Source organism: Ambystoma mexicanum, chromosome 11 (genome assembly GCF_040938575.1).
Source record: "Ambystoma mexicanum isolate Mex_15411 chromosome 11, UKY_AmexF1_1, whole genome shotgun sequence".
NCBI classification, from domain to species: domain Eukaryota; kingdom Metazoa; phylum Chordata; class Amphibia; order Caudata; family Ambystomatidae; genus Ambystoma; species Ambystoma mexicanum.
In genome coordinates, this window is record NC_090934.1 from 1029894691 (window position 1) to 1029915627 (window position 20937).

Genomic DNA, 20937 nt, shown 5'->3' on the forward strand with positions numbered 1-20937 from the left:
AGTATGTTTTTCATTTTGGAGAAGTAGGGAAAGAAAGTATGTTAGAATGGGATTCTGGACAGGGATGTTTTTGTGTTTAGCCATCTTGACATCCTGACGAGCACTGTTTTTGACTTTTTAGTATAGTAGGAATTAGTAACACAAGCTTAGGGAAAGACTAGGTCGTCTTTCTTTCTTTGAAGAGAGAATACAAATTGTAGAAATCGTGCTGCTTCCTTGTCCGTCTCCTGATACATTTTTTTTATAAGCTTTATTTTAATTTTTGTCATCAATGCACATAACATTGTTCAACAGAGGAGAGATAATATCATTAATGAAGAACAATCCCCTTCCCCCCCATCCCAAAGAAAAGAATTCTTCTACCGCAGGGCTTGCCCCACTGAATATTGGTTCTTGACAAGTCCCAACTTGGATTCCTTTATATCCAGGTCACTGTTCTCAGGCAGATTGTTCTCCTCCGTACCAATGGTTCCCTTCCTTGAGTATCCCACCACTCACATGCCTGACCCCTAGCCTAGGCTCATCGTCGCATTATACGCAGTCTGAATAAGACTGCTTTCCTATCTCTAACATACTCTTCAAAGGGTGTCCACACTCTGGCGTACTCGGGAATCGAGTTAGTCACTAGTGCTGTGTTTTTCTCCAGGATAAAATGTCCCACATTTTTATCCACCAGTTTGCCACTGGTGTAGTCTGCCGTGATTTCCATAACCATGCTCTGGTTATCTTTGCTGCAAGCAATAATTGGGTGGTTGGGTTGTTTGCAGTCCAGAGAGTGGGAATGGGCTGTCATCTGGCACATCCCCCTGAAGCAGCACCAGGAGGGTAGAGAGGAAGTTGTCTACCCATCATTTTTTTTATAAAAATGAATTAATGGAGGGTTAGTCAAAATTAGAGAGCAGGTTGTCTCAGGTGTTCAGTAGAGCAGTTTGTGTCTCTGGCAACTCTGAAGCCAGAATGATGGTCGTGGAGACAGCTAACAGAATCAGAATGTTGAGTATTTTGGGAGATGGCAAGCTTCTCGAGGAGTTTGCCCAGGAAGGGGGTAATGGAGGGGGTGCACAAGGGAGTGCTTGAGGGGGGTTGAGGAAGGAGCCTGTGGAAAAGGAGTGGTTACAGAAATCTGCCAGGGAAGGCGCAAGGCAGACAATGTTGTCCTTGCTAGTTCTAGAGGAACAGGGGAGCACCTGTTTGGAGGAGACTTTCATAGAGCGGACTAGTCTAGAGACCTTATTCAGTGCTATGGTAGAGAAGGAGAAGAGAGTTAGGGAAGGCGAGAGGGTGTTAAGGAAGGCATGATAGCTGGGGAGGGATGAGGGACGTGGGTAGAGGAGAGTGAGGACTGAATATCCTGGGTTTTGGAAATGAAGTGGGAGGCTAGAAACATACAGAGTCAGGAATAGAAGGGGAGATGTGAGGTCTGCCGAAGGATTGGTGAGTTCCTTGCAGATTCGAACAGTTCGCTAGAATTGTTTGAGACCCCACAGATGCAGGCTTGGGTGGTTGCCCTCGTTTTAGAGCAAATGGAAAAAATGTATTGCCTTTGGAGCAGGCGACGGGCCAGTTTGTTAGAGGATGCGTCTGAAGCCCACCACTTCCGCTGAGCCACTCTGCATTTGCCACTCTACATTTGTGTTTCAGAGGGGCTAGGTCAGAGTTATGCCAAGTGTTATGCATGGAGTTTGGATCCTCATGACACTGGGGCAAGGATATCCAGGGTGTTGGTGATAGAAAGGTGAAGATTAGCAAGAACAGAATCGGTGTGGACGTCCGTGGCAGGGGAGGGAGGGGGAATGAAGGTGGTAGCAAAGGCAGCAACTGACACTCTCTGTGGAATGACGGAGAAGGAGTCGGGCAATGATGGCAGAGGCGTAGTAGGGGGACCTAAGAGATCCAGATGAAAAGACAGGAGGAAGTGGTCAGACCAGGAGAGAGGAGTAGTGAGAAGGTTGGAAATGGGAATGTCAGAGGAGTTGAGAGAATCCAAGATATGTCCGCCAGTATGTGTTGCGCCTGAGGGGGATGGATGGTGAGGGAAAGAGCGTTGCAGAGGCTGCGAAAGCGACTAGTGTCAGAGTCCATGTGAATATTGAAGTCACCAGGGAGGAGATGTTTGAAGGTAGAGGCAGGAAGGGAAGAAGGGAAGAGGAGAGGTCAGACCACTCAGAGTGGAAGATCTTTCTTTCGACTGCCTCCTTTTTGTGAACTTTCCAAAGGCCCCAAAACAAGTATGGATGTGTCATTGTGTGAAACGTCAGGCAGTCAGCAGTCCTTTTACATTAGCAACTGTGCAGAATTAAGTTATATTTTTTTTTATTTCCACTAGCAACATTACTTCTCTGATGACCCTGCCCCTAGACACAGTTACATTGTACATTTCATCCACTCCTCGTCAAGTTCTTGGCAACTTGCCTCTCTGGTCCGCTAAACCCTTTCTGCCACCTGTGACCATCCTTCCTCATTTACCTGAATATGCCTTATGCTGCCGCAATTCCTCCCATACCCACAGTACATTGGGACATAGAACTGGAGAAGGGTCTCAGTTATCTCTCTCAGCCATTGAAATGGCGGCAATGCCATTTTAACTGTTTTGGGGCCAAAGAAACACCTCCTGCTGTCTCTGTGCGAGCCACTTCATTTTGCCCCAAAGCACCCTAAGCTTTTTGCCATTGTCCAAGTAGCAATAATGACAGGATCTGAGGGCCTTACTGGCTTAGAACAGCCTTTAGAAATCTCATTAGGCCTTTGCTTTGCTGAGGCCTGTTAACCTGGGCTAATTAGCTGTTACTGACTTTCTACAGCCCCCACAACCCACCATTATCATGGGAGTACATAAACTATTGCTCCCAGTTTTTAAGTATTTTTAATCACGCAAATTCTTCATTTTTGTTAAACAATCTTCCAAAGCGCTCCAACCATTCCCTTTGGCCAGTTTGGGACTTTACCAAATCATATTGCTGCTTTGTTTTGTATTTCATTCTCCGACTTGACCAAATAATGGCTGGAGCGTTTTTAAAAATGAAATAGTTTACTTTCCACATTTTCAATAAGTGAAGTATTTTGACTGCCAAATTGACTTAAAAAATTTAGGGCTTCTACTTTTGTGATTTAATCTCCCAAAAGGTTAACCAATTCCCTTTCTAACAATCCCTAGAGTTGTCGGATGGTATTGCTGACAATTGTTGAGCTCTGAGTGAAAGCACCAGGCATGGGAAATACTTGAATCTTACTCTGCTTTGACTGCTGTTGCACATCAAATTGCTCTATTATTGGAGGAGTGTGACAGAAGACAGCAATTTGATTATTTTTTTTCTTCTTTTTATAAAGATCACTTGTAAAACTAACTTCCGGTTACATGGTCCGGTCTACTATGATAATGGGATTGCCAGAGGTTTTGGAAAAAGAGGAAGTTAATGCACCTCTTTTTCTTACAATGTGAATGTCCTTAAATATCGTTTAGATGGACGTGTTTGTTATATGATTTGGATATTAACAGTTCTTAAATCTTTTACAGACTGAGGAGGAGCAGTCTCCATGCGATATCACAAGCTCCAGCTCTTCTACAGAGGACACAACGTCTCTGGAAAGGACTTCATCTCGTGGGAGTGACATTTCACTTCCACGTACATTCCACGTGAAAAAACATAAGAGCAGACACAGTCTGGACAGCAGCTGCAGTAGCACAGCCACAGCAGCCGCTGAGGGGCATGAGAATGGGGATGCTGAACCTGCAGAGATTGACGGAGAAGAGATGGATAGTATCACAGAAGTGCCTGCACCAGCTTCACTTTCAAGGAACTCCATGCGGTCCCTTTCCCCCTTCCGACGACATAGCTGGGGACCAGGAAAAAACCAGTCTGCCGATAGTGAAATCAACCAGAGGAGGTAGGTGCCTTTCAGTAAGACCACTGACTGATTGAACACTTTGCAAAAATGCAGACTATATAGCTTTCATATAACTGGATTACAGTTTTTCAATTTTTCTTCAGAGTTTTGGGGGGAATTTTGTATTTAGTCTGTATTTGATCTTTTGGCAACATTAGCCTGAGCATTACAAATTCTAGACCACATGTACATTTTCCTGTTGGAGAATATCATGTTTAAAGTTTAATTAAGATATTGATTCCATTTGTAGCATGAGTTACCCTATTCCAAATAGCCAGGTGCACATGCGTTTCAATCAGTGCTCATGGAGCGATATCGCACTGTGCCAGTTTCCGCAGAAATGTTTGTGAAATGCGACATTTATGAAATACTGTGCTATATCCAGACATAAGTCTGCACTTGACACTAGCCTGATATGACGCATGGGGAAAACAAACTGGTGTGCTGTGTGCATGTGGAGAATTGACTGGGAAAGGGATGTCATTGGTTGGCTAGTTGACAGCAACTTGAATTTTCCTTTATCCCTACCATGTTTAAATGACAAAATAAGAACGTAATACCTCATTGATTTAAAATTGGGTTACTATTTTATACTATTTTTGGGGGCTTTTAATGATTTCATCATCTCTAGCACTTTCCTTTAGTATCCAGTCATTAAAACATTAAAAAGTTCTTCATTGTTGTCTCTTGTTCTGTTTTTGCTTCATTATCACACACATACTCCCTTAATGTCCTTTTAGTGGATTGAATATACTCTCCCCAATTTTATAAAATGTTTTTCTTTCAATAAATGGTTGAAAAGGTCTTACTTTAAGGGCTGTATATTTTTGTGGTAGTAACTTTGTTCGATGATGCCCACAAGTTGTTCGCCTGCTGCCTGGGGTTTGGCATCTGATTTTATTTTGTTTTGTTAATTAATGCTATGAAGTTTATAACATGACCTTTTGAGAACAGTCCAAATAAGGCTCAAGAGAAAACAGAACAGGATACCATAGAATATGACCTTGTAATGGGAAGAACGTTTCCTGCGGATAACCAGTGGGTGAAAGGTAAAGTAAGACATTGACTGTGGACAAAAAGAAACACTCTCACAGATGAACAAATAAAAATAAATAATGCTACATACAGATGTTATCTGCAAAGGAAACTGATGGTAACGGATAACAGGGAGCGATGAGGGAAGAGATTAGTAGGTAGGTTGAAGTGAAATAAGTTGTGGGGAGGCTAAAGGAGAGGTGTAAACATTGGGTAGGGAAGCAGTTAAGCAGTCTGCTTACATGGGTGTGGTATGAGGAACTGGGGGGAGGGATACCATTCTAAGGGGGACTTGAAAAACGAGTTTTAGGGATTTATTTAGGTTACAAGATGTGGCATTCCAGTGAAAGAGCAAGTTAAGAGAAGGAATGACTCACGTGGCGGTGCAGTTGGACAGCAATTTGAAGTAGGAAAAACAAGACGCACGACTTATATTTGGCTCAATTCTGCATTAACAAGAACTACCCTTCAGTGAGTAAAAACAGGCTTGAAAAGATTGAGTGAGGTTGAATAGTGTGATTTGCAAAGGTAAGTGCTTTGAGAGGAGAGGAGGGGTCTTTTTGGAGATTCATTAGAGAATTGGCAGAATAGTAAAGTTTGGAAATAACTGAAGACGAAGAGATGAGTGTTTAAATAATGGGGGTAATGTTGCATGTTTTTAGGTTTCAGAAGATCGAGTATGTCAGCAGAAGCAGTTTTGGAAATAAGGGGAGAAAATGTAAGACCAGAGGCAGCATTTAAAAAAAAAAAAAGAAAAGGTTTCACACAGAGAATAAGAAAGGAAGGTGGTCAGGGGGAAAAAAGATGGCGAGAGAGTAATCTGTTTCTCATACTGAGCTATGCCCAATGGAGAGCTAGCCCGATACCAAATAGAAAGGAGGTGTTGGCAATTTGAGATTTGATTTGACTGGCTATACAATGTGTGTGAGAATTGGCAAAAAGCTGTTATGAGAACCCAAAGGAAGGTATAAGGCTCAATGTAGAGTAAGGAGGTATGCAAGGTCAATACAAAGGGGGGAAAGAGGGGGTCAGAGTACACAGTCTTCAGCAACACACACCAACAGGGAAAGTGGGGGGAGTCAGATGAGTGTGAGTTCCAGCAGAGGCCATCGGGTAGGAGGAAATCTAATTAAGAGCAGTGTCACAAAATGCTAGGTCTTGGGTAACACCTCTGTTAAAAAAGCCTAATTTGGATCAGAATGTTCCTACCAATTATAGGCCAATTAGGAACACCCCATTTCTGCTTAAAATACGGATCGGGGTTGCATACTCCCAAATAGCCCAACATCTCAATCTTCACCCCATCCTTAACCCTCTTCAATCTGGATTCAGACAACAGATACCACCTTATTAGATCTTAAGCCACATCTCCTGAAGAAATTGAACAATCAGCAGATCTCGCTACTTAACTCTTTAGATCAATCGGGGGCATTCGACCTGGTCGATCACACCATTTTGGCCGATAGGCTTATGTCAGTGGCAAATTGTTCCCAGGCCGCCACTAAATGGCTCCCCTCATTTCTATCTAATAGAATTAGTAGGTTTGTGCAAACGAGGCAAAGGCGCCTGCCATACCATACCGGTGCTCTTTGGAGTTCCACAGGGTGCTAGCCTATCACGTTGCATTTACAACATTTTTATGGTCCTTTCTTGGTTTATCTTGTACAAGAGGGAGTGCTTTTTTCTAATTACGCTGATGACTCGCAATGTGTCATTCCGCTTACTGGAAAGCATGATCTGGATGAAATCGAACTTAACCATATATTCTCCATCAAATACTGGATGATGCAAAACAATTTGGCCCTTAACCGGGGAAAGACGGAACTCATGGTAGTGGGTTCTGAGGGAGTTTTAGCCAAAATCGATCCGGCCTCTAAACACTTCTGGTTGGGGGGATGTTCAAATCCCCACCCTCCCGAAAGTAAAAATCTTGGGAGCGATACTGGATTAATCTTTAAACATGAAGACCTACCTATGTGGGCAGCACGGTCGCACCTGCGTCCTACTACATCAAATTGCTGGCTCACCTGAGACCATTCATCTCCAAACCGAATGCAGAGGCAATTGCACAAGCTATTATAGGCTCTAAATTAGGCTACTGCTATAGTCTACTGGCAGGAGCCAACAAAGCTACCATCAGTAGACTTCAGGTGGTACAGAATGGAGCAGTGCGAGTCGTAGCAGATCTCTCCTTTCGCTCCCATGTGACGGAAGCACGTCAAGCACTTCATTGGCTCCCTGTGGAGGCTCGCATCTCCTTTAGACTTTTGGTTATTGGTTATTACCCACAAGTCCTGCATGGGAATTATGCCTCCACACCTACAAAAGCACATTAGGGAGAAACCTTGCTATAGACACTTTGGATCTAACAATCAAATTCGCCTCTTTCAGCCTAGATGCAAAACCAAGAAAGTGGGAGCGTTCTTCTGTGTGGCTCCTACGCTCTGAAGTGCCCTGCCAAATCACTTAAGAAACTTATAATCTCTGAGCACCTTTAAAAAAGAGCTCTAGACCCTGCTTTTTAACTAGTCACTTCTCTCCCTATCTGCATGCCCTCCTTGTCTCTCCTGTATCTTGGGACAGCTTTTCTGTTTTTTGTTTGTTACGTCTTGTCCGCACCCTCACACCCTCGGGTCTATGGCTGCGCAGTATAAATGTAATAAAGTAAAGCAAAGGTCAGAGAGAAGTTAAGTGATGAGCGTGGAAGGCAATGAAGGGTTCAGGAAAACTAAGACCTGGAAGTAATTTTAGAGATGTGGCAGAGGTTATGAAGTTTGAAACACTTACAAATGGTGTCTCGGTCAAGTGAAGAGGATGATAGCCAGTTTGGATAGGGTTAAGTATCTCTGTGTTCTGACTGACCACTCTGTGAAGAACCATTTTTGTTGCAAAAGTAAACCCTTCAGGTAAATGCAAGAATAACTTTGATACAGTTTTCCTAACACAGACTGGAGGCATGCTGCTGGTAAAAGGGACTGGTTCCTAGATCGCATACCATGATCAACATGAGTAATGTGGACTCAGTTTACCTTTGGTAACAGGTATATTAATCGCTCATGGCACAGTTTGGATCCTGCTGGTACCTGGCATGTCTGCCAGTGAAAGATAAAACTCTGAAAAAAGGCTCACTTGGTGGCAAACTCGTTTCTACAGCTTCTGTCCTACTAAAGATGGATACGCTTCTGCCCAGTTACCACTGCTTGCGCCTCAAATACAAATTCTGTTCCGTAACACTACCTTCTTGCTCAGTTTCCCTTTAGCCCTTCTAGTGCATACATTGAGAAGATCAAAACTCACACTTCATCCTTAAAATGTGTAAGACCAAATAAGGTGCATCTATACTCTTCCCCTTCTTGAGGTCTCCTCTGAGAAAAGAAAATCGCACTGGATAATTTTGTCAACAAAACACAGGAAGAAAGAAGTAAAATGGAGACGACAGCAACTTGTTTAAGCCATAGGCATTGTCTTGTTCAGGCCTAGTGAGTGAATATAGTTATTTGTCAATTGTAAATTCTCCTAACACAATAGAGGACTTTTCTGTTGTCATTGAAATCCTTGACTGCCCGCAATAACTGTCAATTTCATGAAAGGGTGTTCAATGAAACATTTTGCATGTTTTTCAGAAGAGCGCACTCTTTTCTAGTTCCTTCACTGGGTGCCCACCAAACTTGGATTCCTCTCTCCTCCTGCTCTTAGAGGACTGTGATTTCCCAGAAGTTACATACACATGTTGTGCATCAGTCCCAAACGGAAATGTCAATATCCAAATTCACTGCCTGGTGTTTCAGTGGAGTAATCCGCCATACAAACAGTGGCAGTCCGAACCAGGCTCTCCTTTTGGTTCCACCTTATTTAGTAAGGAGTGGTTACATTGCATCGGTGGAGGACTTTGTGCTCAAATATTTTTCCTAGACTAAAAGGCAATAGTGCTGCTGATGGTGAAATATAAATGTCTGTTCCTCTCAGCACTGGTAGTGCAGAAGACGGACTACACCCCTGTTCTGGTAACCCATTCCTGACTCTCAACATGTTGTATTACAGCATAACATAGTTCTAGTATCACAGTATTTTAAACTGGTACTCAAAGAAACACTAGCTTTGCCCCAAAGTGTACCTATCACTCAGTTCCAGTAGGAATGAAGGCCCTATGGGTTCATTTTATCTAAGCAGTGACCACGTTTCCTGGTGTTCTCAAATAATACCAACGCAACGCGTACATTTTCAAGTGTTTATAATTTGAAAATGATCGAGATGACTAGATCTCTGGTTTGGTCCTTCCTGCACTACTGCATTGATTAGTCTAGGCCTCTGCTTTCAATTTCTGGCCCGTAACACTGCTTGTGTTATGGAGGCTTTCCCCTTTTGCTCAATCGCTATGTTTCAGGGAAGTGTCTCTCCTGGTTCTTGTAGTGAACGTTTTCCCAAAGAGACTAATTTGCTTGGTGTCGTTCTCTCCCAGAACCCAAAATGCAGAAGTTACTCGCCTTATCTACTCAAAGGCTTTCACCCATTTTACAAACTGTCCCTCTTGCTCCCGTCTGTATGGTTTATCAGGTTGGCCTTATAAAGGCCCCCACATGATTTTGAAAAACTCTTTTGGTTTCTGTATGCAGCATTTCTCAATTTACCTTAACAAAGGCACTCATATGCTCTAGGAAGCTTTTCAAAAAGTTCCTGTTTTCAGTGGTTTTCAAATTTGGCTTCACAAAGATTGCCATATATTCTAGAAATATCCCCTCTCAGTTCCTGTAGTCTTTGTTTCACCGGTTTTTGCTTTTCAGAGATTCTCCTATGCTATGGGGTTCTTTCTTTGTAACTGGATGCAGTATATAACTTCACAAAATCTCCCATGTCCTTTGGGAACTTTCTGTCCTGGTTCTTGTATTCACATTTGGCATATGCACTTGGGGCTCGGAGTCAAGTTTTGGTGCGAAGCACTTGTTCAGCTTTTCTGGTGTGATAGGCAAGGAGGAGGAGACAGACCAATAGTTGCCATTTTCAAAAGATTTATTGGAAAATCAAAGCAAATACCAAACTTTACCTATCCTAAGGGTTTCCCTACCTAGCATAACTAAACTAGGGTGCTTGTCGTCAATGGTGCAGTCCATCGTAAAAGTCTGTCTTCCGTCCAAACCTAGCAAAAACAAAGAGGTGATGGCTGGAAGGTTTAGACTTAATCTTAACCACTGGCAATGCTCTGGGCAACCCTCCAGACCACCGTTCTTCGCCTGCCAAGCCATTACAGAAGGGAAAGACCATATGCAAATCAGGCTTGGCCCCACCCCAAAAGGGGCAGTCCAGCCCGAACTGCTAGGCCACATCCCTTCTGCACGAGACCACAAGCATCCCCAAACATGTTTCGCCCTTGTTGGGGCTCATCAGTGAGGAGTAGCTTGGGTCTCTAGGCCCAGCAGGCATGGGACCCACGTCTGGGCATACCCGTCCCACTCGGGGTGACATAGCAAAAACAAAGAGGTGATGGCTGGAAGGTTTAGACTTAATCTTAACCACTGGCAATGCTCTGGGCAACCCTCCAGACCACCGTTCTTCGCCTGCCAAGCCATTACAGAAGGGAAAGACCATATGCAAATCAGGCTTGGCCCCACCCCAAAAGGGGCAGTCCAGCCCGAACTGCTAGGCCACATCCCTTCTGCACGAGACCACAAGCATCCCCAAACATGTTTCGCCCTTGTTGGGGCTCATCAGTGAGGAGTAGCTTGGGTCTCTAGGCCCAGCAGGCACGGGACCCACGTCTGGGCATACCCGTCCCACTCGGGGTGACATAGCAAAAACAAAGAGGTGATGGCTGGAAGGTTTAGACTTAATCTTAACCACTGGCAATGCTCTGGGCAACCCTCCAGACCACCGTTCTTCGCCTGCCAAGCCATTACAGAAGGGAAAGACCATATGCAAATCAGGCTTGGCCCCACCCCAAAAGGGGCAGTCCAGCCCGAACTGCTAGGCCACATCCCTTCTGCACGAGACCACAAGCATCCCCAAACATGTTTCGCCCTTGTTGGGGCTCATCAGTGAGGAGTAGCTTGGGTCTCTAGGCCCAGCAGGCACGGGACCCACGTCTGGGCATACCCGTCCCACTCGGGGTGACATAGCAAAAACAAAGAGGTGATGGCTGGAAGGTTTAGACTTAATCTTAACCACTGGCAATGCTCTGGGCAACCCTCCAGACCACCGTTCTTCGCCTGCCAAGCCATTACAGAAGGGAAAGACCATATGCAAATCAGGCTTGGCCCCACCCCAAAAGGGGCAGTCCAGCCCGAACTGCTAGGCCACATCCCTTCTGCACGAGACCACATGCATCCCCAAACCTAAGCTGCTGTGACCCTACCACTAATACTAAACAACTGAATACCAGGAGAATTATTCCTTCTCTGTTTTCAGCAACTTTCTCCTCAATACAGGCTCTGTCAGATAGTCTCTTGCTATCTCTTGTAATAAGTCCTTTAGTTTGTTAAAGGGGATTTTACAAGCCCCTTGGTATTTTGGTTTCCTTGACTCTTCCAATTCCTCTCTAGACTTCTCCGATTCTTGGCGGAGTCTGTGAATATATGTTGGGCTTCACAACCCTTCTTTCTTCCTTATGACAAATCTGTTCTCCGAACATTCCTCTTTCCGGTTATTATTTATCTTCTCACTGAAACAAGTAGGCTTAGACTTTGTTTGACTATTGCTCTTCCTTTGATCTTGCCACTCACCCGGACCTGTATGAGTCCCTGACTGGTTCACACTCTTCTTATATTCTTGCCATTCACTGGGATGAGTAGAATTACTCCAATCTTTATATTTGGTTTTCCGAAACATGTAAGTTTGACTGTCCAATTTATTGTTAATGCCCTTTTCCCCCTGTGTCTACCACTTTCCCTTTAACAAGTGTAATGGGGCTGCATCACCGGGTCAGTGTTTTTAATTGTTTCTGTTCCGCTTTCAGTCAGTCGGTTTTCTTCTTTTCTTCCTTTCTGTCGCTTAACATGCTTCAGTGCACTTTTGGCATTTGCTCTCTCCTGCTGTTTGATGACGCGCAAACCAGCGTTCTCCCCGGGCCACAAGCTTACCTCTGCCAGCCTGTTTAAAACTCCTGGGTCTCTTGCTGGTTCTCTTGGCCTTCCCACTTTTATTACGAGACGCTGGGGCTTCCCCAGCTTCTCAAACTGTACTCTTCTTAACTCCTTTAGGTGTTTGTCTCTGTGATTGACAGTTATCATTCATCACTCCTATGTTTTTACTCTTCACAGTAAAAGGCTGATACTTTACTTATGTCAATACATTACAATAACTGGTGTAAGAGGAGTCTAGTTGTCTTTCAACTGATAGAGTTGTACTGGATGTTTGATGAAAGTGCAAGGGAGTTCCTCATTGGCAAGGTAGGCCCTATCCCCCACGAGGAAGTTTCTCCCTGTGAGGTCCCGCTTACTACGAACCCCCCCACCCCCCACTGTCCCAGAGGGGAAATGTTGCGTAGCAGGCTCACTGCTCTTGTCGCACAGGAAGTGGCTCCCCCCTTGGGGCAAGTGACTGAATCCCTCAATTCGTCACACTAGCCATGTCCCCATCCTAGCCTAGCTTTTGATCTGGTCTCCATTGTATCCTTGGAGGTCAACATCTTCTGCATTTCCGGACTGTACTCTACACCGTGTTCCTCAGCCCTCCCACCACAAATCTCTTCCTTCACACCTTGTTTACTCTCCGTTCTGGTGTGTGCAATGACTAGGAGCTCAGAAGCCTGTTGAGTTTTCACGGTAGTGTCTTAACCTTGCCGCTTCTCACTGCCTCTGTATTGGACATCAACCTCACAGTATTGGAAAAAAAGGCTTCATATCCAGTCTTCTCCTGCATGCAGATAATCGTGGCTGCCAGCACCCCAACTTCCACCTTACCATCCTTTGACTTATCGCCAGTAGCTATCTTTTCTCCAGCTGCAGGATGCACCACCATGGAAAGGATAACAAAAGATTAACCCTTGGCCCCTTACCCAGTGACTGGGTTGGGCCATTTAATGTTTTTTTCTGTTAGTATTAAGGTGTGCTGTTCCCCCAGTGCCATTCTTTTGGAGCACTTCCACAGTTCTTTTTTGCATCTGCGAGTTTCCCTTCCCATCACGTTAAGTCCTACAGCATTTATTTGTTCTTTTCCCTGTTGTCTCATTCCATTCTTTTACCTGCTTTGCATTTGAGGGCCCCAGCTTCTTTCCTAATACTTAATCTTTTTGGCTTTCTTCACTATACTATGCTCACAATCTCTCTTGCTTCTCCCATTTTTCTCTCCACATCCGAAGTTTATTGCGGTCTTGTTTTCTTACTGAGGTCTTGCCTTCAGGCTTGTGGTGACTCATCTCAATCAACCACTTCAATTTCCAAACCTGAAGTTGCTTGCAGTGTGGACCTCCTCATTGGTCTGCTTTCCTTAAGTCTTTTAGGGTGTTGGCCTCTTGGCACTCAATCTAGGTTAATCTCTACATCTGGGGGCCTGCTTAGCTCTGTCTGCCATGTTATCCCAACGTTTTATGGTATTCCTACTCCCCTCTGCATAGATTGATCTATCGTGTTACGCCATCACACTATTCTGTAGTCCGGGACTTCAGTTTGTCTTCCTTAGAGGGGAGACAAAATGTAGTCCCCACATAAGCAATTCCATTAAAGATTCTACATTTAAGATCCATCTGCACCCAAGCATTCTGTTGCTCTTCTGACCAGCCTTCATGAATTTCAACCTCTAAAACTTATTTTTCAAGACCTGGCACAACATGTTCTCCACTGATTAGCAAACTAGGTTCCTCAGTGTTGATTTTCTCACTTCCCGGTGCCTGCAAAAACAGTAAATCGACTTTTCTGTTCTGACTGCTTGGTTTGTATGTGATGACAAATTCATAGTCGTCGAACCGGTTCAAGCTCAGCTGCTGTGAGGGCAAGGCATTAGCTGACTTCAGAAATAAAGTCCTATGATCAGTGTACACCGTAACTGCATATTTAGCTTCTAACAGATGGTACCTACATTCGAAAAAAGGCACCATCCCTGAATCTGAGATTATGTAGATTGCTTCGGCACTGGTCCACTACTTAGAAAAAAAAAGCCATGGATGAAGTTGTTCTGATAACAGTGTTCACTGCTATATTGAAAGCATTGACTTCTCGAAACATGATTTGGAGCTGTCTGGATGCAACATGAGCTTTTACATGATTCATTTGTTTTTATTGTGTGAAGGCCCCTTTGGCCAAATTGTGCTCCTTTTCTAAGAAGTTGAGTTATAGAGGTGGATGGTCATTTAATACGCCTTTGATACAAAATTAGCAAGCCCTAAGAAGCTCTGTATGTCCTTCACATTGGTGGGAGCTAGCCACTCCCTGACTACCTTCACCTTTTGGACATCCAGCTTCAATGTAGTGGGAAAGATCACACATCCCTGCAATTCAATCTTTGATGTCTCTAATGGGCTTTTCTTTTTTTAATTTTATTTGGAGAAGAGATCATTTTCCTGCAGCCACAACCACAATGCTTGTATGTTTTCCATGTGGTGATCTAGATTCTAAGAGTAAATCAAAATGGCATCGATCTAAACAATGACAATTAGCACCTTGATAATTAAAAAATGAAAGGCTGCAGGTGCATTGCATAAACCAAATGGCATTACCTGGTAGTCCGATAACACTTATTCCTAAAGTCAGTATTCTATTCATCCTCCTTATGATCTCTTGCATGTCCTTAGGTCTAAATTAGAGATTTATGCAAAACAAGAGGTAATGGCTGGAAGGATTGGAATCAACACTAATCTCTAACATTGCTCTGGGCAACCCTCCAGACCATCATTCTTCGCCTGCCAAGCCATTACAAAAGAGGAAAGACAATATGCAAATCATAATTAGTCACATCCCTTCTGCACAAGACAACAAGCATCCCCAAACATGTTTCAGCCTTTTTGAGCCTCATCAGTGAGGAGTAGCTTGGGTCTCTAGCCTAGCAGGCATGGGGCCCACGTCTGGATCCTGGATATCCTCAATATATCCATATTAATGGCAATGGGTACTGGGTCTTCTCTGAAGTATGGAATCCCTAAGCAGAATGTGCATTGAAAGGAATCTGGGACGGGCATGGAAAATGCTTTGTCCTTGCACCAGCTTTTAATAGCCCGCTTTCCCTCTTGGAAGCTCAAACCTCCTCCTGTATCAAGGTCTTCCATGACAGCTCCTCCGCGCTACTCGGCTCATATATATCACGACCTTAGTGGGTACTTAAACACCTAGATCAAGGGAAAGCCAATGACCTAAAAGGATCCTGGCAGCTGCCTTATACTTCTACCTGCAAATATATCAGAGGAAGGACTGGCATGATTTTCATACAGTTTTGCATGTTCACCCATAAGTTTATACACCTGCGCGTTGTCTCTGTGCTACATTTTATAAAGTGCCTGTTCACCAATCTTAGATTCACCACTTTATGTGTCTTTGCTGGATAGCTACCAGATCGTTGTTCACCTCACTTCCTTAAAAGTGATTTTACAATGTCAGAATCCATATCTATGCTCTGGGTTGACTAACTTTAAAAGCCTGATAGCTTTAAAAGTTCTGAAAGAGTTAATGCCTTGGACATCCCTGCATTTCTGATGGCAAAACTTAATCTTGGAAAAGAGCAAATTAATAATTTCACCAAATGAAGTCCGAAGGTTACTGGCTAATTCAGGGAGCCCTCTACATAGCAATCCCTCATGCCAAATATGCTTTTGAGTTTAGGATTTGACTTGTCAGCCTTCTTCACGACCACAATGGCTCTGATAACACCCACTGCTTGTGACAGTCATGTCCGAGGTATTTTACTGGACTCAAAGCTTTTATTTACACTGATATAAAGTACAATTGCCAGAAGGTACAGAGGCTCTGCCATTTTGTACTAGAAATCTAGAGGCTGTTACACTGACACTTCTTCTGCAACCTGGCTATGGAGTTTTGCTTCTGCAACATGACCAGCATCATTTCCTTTGTCACTATTCCTCTTGTGATGATTACAAACATGGAAGAAGAGGAATGCAACCTTAGCAGTGTCCCTGTGGATCTTCACAACTTAATTTCCACCAGACTCAACTCTGACCAATGACCGTATGTGTCTAGATTAACGTGTTGTTGCTTTCAGGAGGTACCCTTCTATTTTTTTTTATTGTTTATTTTGCACAAGGACCCAAGCACTACAGATTTAGTTTTCACCAGCATAAATCGCATACCTTTCACATGACTCTGATTTCCTTTACCAGTAACACGGATATCTTCTTAGCACATTTTGGACCAAGAAAGGTGGGTTATTGTGTAACAGTTTTACAAGAGTGTAAATGGGTTCATAGAAATCATAAAACACGTGATGGCAGCCCAGAACACCTCACCAAATCTATATAATGTTGTTCATGTTGTGGAAAAATAACCACAGACTGCCAGTGGATTGGTGAACGATATGTAATGGCAATTAGGAAAGCCAGCGTACATAGGACAACTGTGTAACCCAACTACCAATGAGACTCTGCGCACCAATCCCCCATCCCCTCCTCTCCAGTTACTGAGCTTTATACAAGGGAGCACACATGCATTTCATTGGAGAGGGTGGTTCCAACCATAGCACAGCATTGTTAGGCAACAATATATCAGGTGAATAAACAGTGTCTCAGCATACAAGTCTTTGGGAGAGGCTGCGTTCCCCTGTTCAGGAAGGCATAATAAGGACGGAAGGCAAACAGTGATACAGTTCTGGTTATGCTCTGCAAGCTACTTTTACAGTTCACACAAGGCTGTGGGCATGCAAGCCCGTTTACTATGACATCTTCTGTCTGCTAAAGCCACCTTGCCTAGGAAAGCAGCACTTTAAAACATGCTTCTATATGCCAAATGGGAAATGCGTGAGAACCGAGAACTGAGGAAATGAGTATCTCTAGGTAGTAGGCAACAAAGCTTTCATAGTTGGGACATGCGCTTTAGAACATAGGGCTCACACAACGATGGCAATAAGGCACTTGTTAAACATGACAGTTGGCATTGGTTGAATATTATAATACAGCAAAGTGATCAAAGAGTTCATTAAAAATGTTTATAGCCCCGTTTTCACCCACAATTATACCTTTAGTGGCAGATCTTTCCCTAATGATTTCTTGAGTCTGTCCTCTCGGGTGCCTGGTTCGCCCGGTTTTACAATTTTGCTTGTGCGTAGTTGTCTCTAGTAGCATCTTTGCAACTTGTTTTACTGATTATTGTGCTCATTTGATATTTGTGATCTCGGTTCAAACTAACTTTGGGAGGCATCTCCATCTAAAATGCAATATAAGTAAATTCTTAACTATGCTATTACTCCACCATTCAGCGGATGGCATCCTGGAGGCTAAAAAGCCATCACATCATGTTAGAGAGCATTTAGATTTCTGCTTCTCTAGATCCATGTGCAGTTTCCTACAGGGATGTATGAGATTTGCCTGCATCCCATATCACAGATTCCCTTTTCTCCACATTTAAAACAATGTTTTTTTTAAAACTAAAAATATGGGTGGAGACATCCAGACGCGCACCACCTCCCTTTCTATATGCCCAATCATAACCCACCATCTACGTATTTGGAGTAAACAAAATGTGGCAGACTGCAATGTGGCATTCGATCCTTATCCACTGAAGTACCAAAGTAACCAGTGGATGATTCTCCTTGTGCTTTTCCCAAAGCATCCTTATCACTTGGGATGTGATGATGTATGACCAGAGTATCTGGTGTCCTGTGTAGGGTCATGCCATGTCTTCATCTAGAAACCTATTCATTCCACTACATACCTGGTGATGTATAGTCAAAGGGCACATGCCAGAAAAGCATTCTAAGCTACTATTACTATCAAAAATCCTGCAATGAATTAATGACCACCAATAGAAGATAGTCCATTTATGTGGCCTTTCGTAAATATCTATCTTTATTAAAAAAAAGTAAATGGGCACACCATTTTTAAATAGGTCAGACTGGTGCTAATTGAAGGGTAGCACACTTCAGTTGAGTCAACATGGATGATGGAATTTTAATACTGCAAATTAACATAGTCAAGCTATGTACAAAAACGTTCATTCAATGAAAGGAAATTAATTATGATCGATTAAACCCTAAACAAAACATTGGAAACATCAGTCTGCTTCTTTGACTCCAACTATAAAGTCAGACCAACAGCCATGAGCTCATTTTTTTGTTGATGTAACAACCTTTTACCAAACAGAGTAAACAAGCGATCACTAAAAATTGGCCGTTTTTTCAAGCAGATTGTGATGAAACTGAAAATCTACAGAGAATGTATAATTTGTCTAATGATTTGTCAAGGGTGAAATTCATTCGACTGAAGACAAGCAATATGTTGTTCCTGTTCAAAGGAGCATTTGCCCAGTATCAAGTCACCATTCTCATGTACTCGTACATCCCGTCCCCTTTCCTCCATCATTGTGGACATCCTCCAACATGCGGATGGTACCAGAACCTTTGGCAGTGAAATATTGAGCTTCCCCTTTAAATTTAGTATAGTGCGAGGGGCGCGGCCTCAGGCCTAGGAACGCCCTGCAGAGGCCCTGCCTCCGGCACCTCACCTCAGTCCCTTTTTCTGCACGGATGGTGTCTGGCCTGGCAGCCAGCACACAGACACTTGTTTAACTTTCCATTGCTCCCCGTTTTTGTTTTTCAATCTTATTTAACCTCCCTTCGGTACCTCGACTGCCCCGGCGCATGCCGGCTATAGGCGTATTCATGAGATGTGCCCCATGCAACCGCTCTTTCTCGGTCTCGGACACTCATACACACTCCCTCTTGAGTGCCTGGGGCCGATCACTGCTGGGGAGCTGTGCGCGCCGTGCAGCACTCTGTCATTGTGCATTGAAGAATCGTTTATCGTGTTGGAGGGAAATCTTCCACACTTCTCCTCCAGCGCACCATAAGGACTTCGTCTCCAGGACCTCTCTTCAAGACAAGGTAGGCCCTCTGTTGAGCACTGCTCCCCATTGCAGCGACTGTTTTCCGGGGGTTCCCAGGGGCAAGGGTTCCTTTGATTCAGGTTCTGGCTGGCCCGTGGCCTCCAGGCTACTGGCTCCCACGCCAAGGAATCCAGGAACTCTTTCAGGCATTTCATGGGCAGGCCTGAGGCCGTCAAGGCTACCGGCTCCCAAGCCGAGGGGCTCAGGGGCCCTACCGGGCTGTCCTCGGAAACAGCGATCAAGTTCATCCTCTTCTTCAACCCCAGGGGATAAAGGATCGTCTGGTGCTACCGCCAAAAGTCAGTCCTCACCACGATCCAGCAGGACTACCGGCACTGGTGCCCGAGTGCACACAGCCTACCAGAGTTCCCTCTGAGTTTGAGATTCAGGATGTTTCGACTACCGGCCAATTGTTGGCAGAGTGCTCAGCGCCTACTATAGTGATCTTTAAGGTCAACGCTTCTGTTTCGGGTTAGGGACCAAGGACTTGTCCTCCCATGTCTGATCCTGCATGTGGGTTGGGGGCCTTCGCGCAAGGATGTGGCGCAAGGCGCCAAAATGTTAACTGCGGACAGCCTGTGCTATCGCCCATTGAATGGTTCTTGCAAGATGGTCCCAGTCCCCTTCACTCTGGAAGTGGCGGTGGACTGTATGGTACAGGCATCTGGTCTCCTCTGGGGTACATCTACCCATTGAAGCCTTACGGTTACACTCCTCAAGCCCCTCAGTGCTTTGACCAGGAGCGGCGGGCCAGCGCTTCTGAGGGTGTGGCCCCTAGGGATCCGGCAACTAGTGAGGATTGCTTCATCGAGCGCTTCTTCCTCATGTGTTCTGCTCAGATGACGGGGCTCCTGAACGATATAGTGAAGGAGATGATCCCGCAGGTGGTGCCTCCCCGGTTTCCTCCTCATGGTCCTCTGCCTATTGGTCCAGCGCTACCGGTGCCAGTCCCTCTCCCGATTCAGGACCTACTGGTTGTTCAGACCCCTCCACCATCTCCTGTACCACCAACACCTCCCCCTCAACAGCCCTTGGATCTCAGACATAGGGTGGACCTTTCCGGCCCCTGTGTCCAGGGCCCGGAATCCGGTTGGTCTGTAAAAAATAAATTAAAAAAAAGGTGGGGGGGGGGCACGATGAAGATACTCGGCACGATGAACCCTCTGCATCCGTTACGGCATTTCATGACTGCCTTCAGGGCCTGGCAGAGTTCTTGGTGTCCCTCTGCCCGAGGAAGACCCCCCAGGAGTCAGGAGTTATAGCAGAGGTTTTGGGCAAGCGCATCACGATCCGGTCTGGCATCCCTCTCCAAAAGGATGTCCTGCAGGTGGTGAGAAAGGTCTGGGAGAAGCCCAGGGCCAACGCCCAGATGAACACGAAGTTGGACAGCAGGTTCAGGCTGACGGATGGGTAGCCAATCCTCCTGGCCTCTCATCCTCCGCTACGTTCTTCAGTGGTGGCTGCGGCCTCCCTCTATTCTAAACCATCATCTTTGTCGTCTTCCTTTTCGGGAGCCACCTCCAGTTGTCTTTCCAAGGAGGTCCTTGAGTCTTTCGGAAAGTGCTGTTACGCCTGATCAGCACTGCATCTGTGGCTAGCTGATGCCCTTTTAGCTGCGTCTAACCAAAAGCTGTGGCAGGAGCTTGGGGAGTTTCTGCCTGACCTCCCTGTGGTGAGGCAAGCCTCCTTCAAGGGTGGTCTGGCGGATGCACGGGCGGTTGCGCAGGACCTCATGGAATCTTCGGTCTCTCACATCAATACAGCCAGCAGAGGGCTGTGCCTGGGTGTCAAGATGAGAAGGACGGTGTGGATGCATGCCACTAAGTTTACATCTGGCATGCAAGAGCAGATCCTAGATCTGCTGTTTGATGGTGAGGGCCTCTTTCATTCATCAAACGATGTCAAGTTTCCAAAGAAGAAAACCTCTATTCAAACCTCCAAGTTCTTGGCCATCCTGACAAAGCCAGGGCAGAAGTCCTTCCCTCAGGGTCAGGGCAGGACAGAATTCAAACCCTACGCTTTCACTGGCTTCAAGGGGTTCTTGGGA

The 20937-nt window shown here is 44.9% G+C and overlaps 1 protein-coding gene across 10 annotated transcripts in view; it reads left to right on the forward strand.

Moving 5' to 3' along the window:
* AKAP13 (A-kinase anchoring protein 13) overlaps positions 1-20937 on the forward strand; it is a 1883770-nt gene that overhangs the window by 1226902 nt on the left and 635931 nt on the right. For all 10 annotated transcript variants that reach the window (XM_069624282.1, XM_069624281.1, XM_069624277.1 and 7 more), the window contains one exon: positions 3515-3885. In XM_069624282.1, the coding sequence (XP_069480383.1) occupies positions 3515-3885 (371 nt within the window). The remainder of the gene's footprint in view (positions 1-3514; positions 3886-20937) is intronic.